Source organism: Notothenia coriiceps, unplaced genomic scaffold, assembly GCF_000735185.1.
Source record: "Notothenia coriiceps isolate Sejong01 unplaced genomic scaffold, NC01 NC01_scaffold00029158, whole genome shotgun sequence".
In the NCBI taxonomy this organism is placed as follows: Eukaryota; Metazoa; Chordata; class Actinopteri; order Perciformes; family Nototheniidae; genus Notothenia; species Notothenia coriiceps.
The window spans coordinates 172,969-179,813 of record NW_011361859.1 but is presented as its reverse complement, the minus strand read 5'-3'; the positions used below and the strand labels follow the sequence as shown (position 1 = coordinate 179,813).

The 6,845-nt window shown below is 43.9% G+C and overlaps 1 protein-coding gene across 1 annotated transcript; it reads right to left on the bottom strand.

Annotated features, from left to right (window-relative positions):
* Positions 1 to 244: 244 nt before the first annotated feature.
* On the bottom strand, positions 245 to 2,748 carry nog2 (noggin 2). Its single transcript, XM_010786396.1, has 2 exons — positions 1,879 to 2,748; positions 245 to 1,642 (listed from the first exon to the last, which is right to left on the bottom strand). The coding sequence occupies exon 2, from the start codon at positions 1,567 to 1,569 to the stop codon at positions 937 to 939; it is 633 nt and encodes a 210-aa protein (XP_010784698.1). The 5' UTR covers positions 1,570 to 1,642; positions 1,879 to 2,748; the 3' UTR covers positions 245 to 936.
* Between the last annotated feature and the right edge of the window lie 4,097 nt (positions 2,749 to 6,845).

The following is a 6,845-nucleotide window of genomic DNA, read 5'->3' as shown; positions in this document are numbered from 1 at the left end:
GCTAATTTTCACTTGTTTCACTCGTTTTTCTAAAGGAAATGACACTTATTTATAGATAATTCATTTGGAAACAAGTGTAAACCACCAGCAAACTTTTCATGCAAGGAAATATTTTTAAGATTAAATAAGACAACATGTTCAGATGACATTTTTTTTTACAGTGTACACGCCCCCCTTCCCCTTGATATAGACACTGTAAGCAACATGGCTTGACACTAATACACGTTGAAAAGGTAGACTTTATTGCTAAAACGTGTAAACATAACATGTACACCGATATGTTTTACTTTTTTATTGATTTTATTGATTTTTTTTTATTTTTAGAAATATTCAAGTAGACATCTCCCATATTTTTTCTGGTATACTCTGCTATTCTCTTTCCTTATGCTCTATACTCACAATCGTTAAAATAATAAATAAAACATACAGATTTGTTTATTTCTACAATACTATGTATTCCAAAAAAAGCTGAGTTCACGCCTTAATATATATCTTTAACCTCAACTTTTCTTTTTTTTTTACAATTTAATTATTATTGATATTAATATTATACAAAAACTCTAGGCAGCATTGCAGTGAAATAACAGTCAGCATCAATGTTCAGTTGAAGAAAAAAGTTCACCTCTTGGAGAAGTGTAGCATATGCATTGCATCTTCAATGTCTCATAAAAAATATCAAAAAAAGCTCTTCCTTATGAAGTGCTCGTGTTCCCCCCAAAAACACGTTTCAGGGTTGAGAATAAAATATGGTCCTGGTTCAATTAGAAAAAATAGCTGCATTTTTCTTAAATATGTACAATGTTGGTATTTCACTTAAAATGCTATATAAAAAAATAGATCTGCTATGGTGCCCACCTCTGTAGAGAGTTAACAGTGCAATAGAAACCGTATTTCCAGTCCACTCCCCCTCGACCACCACTCCTTCCTTAGAGAGAATCAGCACGAACACTTGCACTCTGAGATGATTGGGTATTGCACCTGTATCCACGTACAGTATTTCTGTCTTAGAAACCCTTGACAATACCACCGGAGGAAAATCTTGTTGATTGACCTGACGGGTTTGCAAGACATCCCCTCGGGGAAGGAGCACGAGCGCTCAGAGAAACAGTTTCCCTCCTTGATGTAACGTGGCCAGAACCTCACGCCCAAATCCTTCCAGGTGTGCACCACTGGGCAGTGCGTATAGGTCCACAGCCACTGCAGAAATTTCCTACGGGCTTTCTTGCCCACTTTAACCCTCTTTCCATAGGGGGTCCTCGTGAGGTCAATGTTTTTAATCTCGGGAGGCATGGACCCCGGCAGCTTCCCCTGCATGTCTGTCGTGGAGATGTTCACCATGGGCGAGGTTATCGACATGAAGTTGGAGTCAAAGTTACTGCCGAGCTTTTTCCGCAGAGTCCTCTCCACCAAGTCCTGCTCCCGGGGGTCATACTCCGGGTCGGGGTCCTCTTTGAGGTCGGGCACTGGGAGGTGATCACTGGGCGATGGACGGAGGCGAAGGAAATGCTGTGAAACTCCAAGGTGGACGCACACCAGCACGTACACGAGCAGCGTGTGTGAGAGGCCCATTATTCCTCTGGTTTTACACACCGGTTCTTCTCGCGTAGATTAAAGTCAAATCTTTTCCCGGTCACTGTGTTTTCTGCAATGACAAGTCAGGGGCGTCATAAATAGTAGAAGTTCAGTCACCGGCAAGGCGATACTTTTAATAGACCACGTCGGGTTTGAATGACATGGAGCGTTTTCTTTTTAGGGCTCCTTCAACTTTGCCCGCTGATGCAACTGTGCAGCGCCAAGCTCTGCAAAGAAGTGTTTAGTCTAAACACAAAAAAATAATCTAAATGGGGAAAACTCTTTTCACGCTCTCTCCAGCCTCACCCCGCTCCCTTGGATTCACTTTGGGTTTCTTTCGGTTGTCATGGTTACCCCGGGGACTCGAAGCCACGACGAACTGTCTGCACTGGATGACAGCGGCCGAGGCGAGAGCTGCATGGGATGAAGTGTTTTCTAAAGAGGCAGAATAGATCCGCAGCGTCCCGGGAGAGAAGGGTCGCACAAAAGAGTACTTCACCGAGTTTTAAATGTCACGCACCCGGCAATGAGGGCTGCCTTGGCCAATGTTATTTTTACGCACGGCTTTTATAAACGTGGCTTCTCTTAACGTCGCCTGACGCTCTCAGGTTTGACAAGGTCCCAGCGCGCACAATCCATACACTGAGGAAACGCTGTGTGCAGCCCTGTGGTATTCCAGCCGTGGATCTGTGCACCTCTCTGAAAATGTCCAAACACTTGGAGAAAAATGCGCAGCAGTGGGATGCAATCTCAATTTATGAAATAACAGCCAAGTATCTTTCCAGAGGATGTTCCAAATCGCAGAGCAGTTACTAACATAACAGTCTGGTGTATTCCCACAGAAAAAGAGACGCTGAAAAAAGCAGCGTGTCAGTGCATATCAAATGCAAACTGCAGAAAGCCAGTACACGTTGTGAGTTCAGAGTTCCTTTCACTGTGGCATTGCTGAATCCCTTCAGAAAAGCTCCAGATCCCAAAATCGCTGCATAACGAGACAGTCCAAAAAACCTGGAGCCTTTTTGCCCGGTCGATGCAAGCGGTCAATTCCTGAGGGAGCGTCTCTCCTCCTTTGATAACTACAGAAGCTCCTACTGAGTCGCTCCTACTTCAGGAGTCTGAGAGACTTGGCGCTGGAGCGTTTCTTTGCTTAGGCACACTGTGTGTGAGTGTGTCTGTAGCGAGTGGTGCTCAGTCCCAAGTTAAATATCCCCCTCCGACGGTACAAAGTGTCAGAGGGGCCTGCCCACCCCGGCCACTTTCACTATGATTGACAACCACCCTCCTCCTCCTGGCCACCCCCTCCCCTCACAACGTGGAAAATATCAGCCACAATCACAAGGATCAACTGGGTCCTAAAGCACCAGTTTTAACCCGTATTAAAGTGTAATATTCCACAACATCAACAGTGTTATTATATTACTGAGGTTTTGAAATCTAACACCAACTTTTAAGTGCTATAGCAACTATTTTCCCCTGCGCTTTTCATTAGCAGGCTGTCTGTTATGTACACTAATAGGTTCAATACGCTGTCAATACTCAGCTCGAGCGTTTAAAAGAGTTTCCTTGGCTTGAACTTTCCCATGAAATTGATGGGAAACGTTTAGTAGCTTGTCTACGGAAAAGGGGCATCACATTCCACCTTTGTTCGTCAGCATTTGGGTCTACACAGGAATTGGCCCGTTGAACTTAGGGGTCACAAAATAGGCGCGTAATTAAGGCTATAAATGGCCATGGATAACTAAGCGGTACCTTTCCCATGCTAAGCAGTCATTAGGCCATGCTGGACTTACTTTAGCTTGAACTATGTTTGTCTTCTTATAATGCTGCTTTAAAAATAACGCTGGCAAGTTTAAGTTATTGAAAATTAAGTTTAACATATTTAATTATTTGTATTTAACCTTAATAAGTTGGTGTTACAAACATTGTATGCATAAGAAACAATAATGAAGTTGACCTCCAGCTGGAAATATAGCAATAAATATCAATAATAAAAATTTAAAAAATCATTAAAAAAAACAAATAAAGTGTCTATTATGTCATCAAAGTCAGTCTTTTATTATATGTTTCCCAATAATGTGTCCCATTTTGTGTTTGGATAGGCGGACCAGGGTTACATGTGGGCTTGTCATTGTGCTTGTCTTTTGTAGTGGTCACTAGAGGGCGTCGATCCAGCACGGTGTGGCCCTGCAGACAGGGGCTCCCACACTCTCACTGTTTGGCTACTCATGTTTGAGTGCATGGGGAAGGAATGTGCACTCATACATAGTTATGGTGCAGCTCAAATGAAATTGCTCACCAGCTTTGTGATCAAAGATCTGAAAGCCAATGCTGGAGCTATTATTCCAAAATGAACTAGTAAACCTGAATCAATCTAATTTGAGTATGGCAGGATAAAGAGACTTCATTAACCAATCTGCATGAATCACTTGAAAATAGTTGCCAGCAGTCTTTTGCATACTGTGAGTAAATTTCCGCTGACCCCTACAACATGTAGCAGACACAAAGTCATAATCTGGTTAATGATTAGGGTGCCAGTGCAGACAGAGCTCAGTGGGCAGCGGGGACAGTAAGGCTGAGCTGGCTACTGTAGAACCGGCCATTTCTTTGTTTTACTCCACAGGTATTGGGGTGCCGGACTGAGAGAGAAAACCCCATGCAGGGAGAGACACTTCCCTTCCTCTTAGTCTCAAGCACTAATACTGGCGAGCAACCTAGCAATGGTTACACCCCCATCCCCTGGCTAATTACTGGAGATAAAGACGAGGAGAGGAGAGAGGAGGGGACCGGTGAGCACAGTGGGGAGGGGGGGCGGTGTTGATGATGTTCAGTAAGTGGGGGTGAGGTGGGGATGATGAAGATGGTGGGTTCAGCGAAGAGAAGAGGATCGGTGGGGGGGTCAGTGGTGGTGCCGGATGGCAGTTTGCTGTGGAATGGCTAATTAAATAACGCCATAAAAGGACCCCGGCTCGCTTTAACGAAGCCCGTCAACCTCTGACGAGTGGGGCTGGGGTGCTGGGAGGGGGGGAGGACGCACCACGGAGGAGAGAGGTGGGGCTGGTGCCGAAAATTGGCCTTGTATAACAAGGGGACTTAGCTCTTTGGTTTTGCAGTGATTGTTCACGCTCCCTTAGGTCTCAATAGGGCGCATGGTGAGGGTGAGTTGGGGGGCAGCCCTTAGGCACAGATAGGACCCCCTTCTCCCCTTGTGCTGTGAATGCTATATACACATACACACCAACACGTAACACATACACAAACACATACACACACTATAACACCCCCACAGCTCTATACAAAGGCCTCTACCCAAGGTCCAGCCAGGAGCTTATCCAGTGCGGGGGCACAGCAAGGGGCAGGCCTGGCCAGACTGGCTGGCTGTGCCCACTGGGGACTGGTAGAATGGCACAGGGGGGGTGATGGAGACGGACAGCTTGGAGAGGAGAGGGGGAGTAAGCAGGGAGACTCAGAAAACCATCAACAAGCAGAGCTGGACTAACAAAATCAACATTGTTCTTTACTCTCATATCTCTTTCTTGCTGCATTTAATGAGCGAATGTCAGGAGATAAGGACAGTTGAGGGATTTGGCAAGATGCTGTAGACATTTGGAAATAGTCTTAAGTGATGGAGATATTGCAACTCTGAAATCCCAAAGCCCACCTCCCTTCCACCCGACAGATAGCCTGGAGCACGTATCCTAATTAGTTTTGTGTTGTGGCGTCTCCAGCAGAACACTCTCTGTTGGATCTTTGGCAGGCTAACAGATTTCAGAACCAACCACAGCTGTCACAAGTCTTTTTTGGAAATTGTCAAAATATATATATATTTTTAACTAAACATCTCCAAGAGCCCTAGATCTGGGGAACCACAGCATATTTGTTTCTACTGTAAAATGTTGTATAACAGCCCACTGAAGTATTCGCTTGTATTAGCTGTACGAACAATATCAACTCATTGTACCCTTGTATTGGCAAGATGTATATTTCTTGCCACAATAATTTAAAACAGAGAGGTTCAAAATGCAAGTAAATAGCTTTCCACCGCTGCCTGTCAATATTGCACTCCCCCTATTCCCTGCTGCCCTCGCCATCTTCTCCAGTCTTACTCCCCTCTTCTCTCCTCCATATTCGACTCTGTCTCCGAGCCTTAACCCAAAGCAGATGGCTCGGGAGGCATGTCAAAAATCTGTCTCCCGTTAACGCTACTTTTGAAGCCCCCTCTACACTTTTTTTTCTCCCCCCTAAAATTCATCATAAAGTTATTTTTGCAAAATACCCAGTAAACAGCATCAAAGTGATATATTTTCCCCTTTCCTCTGATGACAGGGAGAACAAAAGAATGAAGCACTAAGTGAAAAGCTCGTCCCTGTTATTGAAAGAACGTAACAGCACTCTGATGTGCAATCTGAAGCTAATCTGAGCATGGCCCTGCATCCTTTGTTTCTACTACGACATTCCAGTCATGATGGAAAAAATGTTGCTCCATGCTTGATCACAAGCTGTGATTAATAGTGATCACATCGTAGACGGCTCGCTGTCTTTGTGATGCGATCGCGGGGCCCACTTTGAACTCAGAGACTGATGAACTCAAGCAATGCCAGAAAAACATCACTGTGCTACACACAATCTGAATATAAAATGTTTTGCTTAGATTTTGTGTGTTTTCAGTCACAGCTAAGGCTAATCAATTAGCTTTGGTTTGTAAGTATTTGGTCGTAAATCAAAGTAAATTGAAATTCCAACCTGATTTAAATTCGTTCTGAGGGGGTATTAATGCTATACAATAGTCATGAGAATCTATCTAAAAGTTAAATAAAGAAAGCACAAATGTGAGCTTTATGGTGGCGCTAGAGATGAACAATTACCAAAGTCATTAGGGTTCATCATCTGGAAACCATGAATGTGTTTATCTAAAATCAAAAGGAATTTCAAAACTCTGACCTACAAGTGGCGCCAAATGAAAAGTTTGGTGATATCTTCTGGGGTCTTGAATGTATACAATTCCTTTAAGTAATTGCCAAATAGTTTCATTCTAGTCCAAAGAGCTGGACTGACCAGCCAAGAGACCAAATGACTGACGTACCAAAAGACTTTGCCATTCCTTAATTCATGTTGCTAGCGTGGCTACAAATATGAGCCAAGGTGACATAAGCAGGAATTAGCCTTTACATTTTTATACTTTTGTTGCAAAGTTCTACAGAAGTGTTCAAATGTACCTCTAAGGTTTTTGGCCTGGTTACTTGGAGGTTGGGACTGTTCCTTTTTGTAAGCCTCCC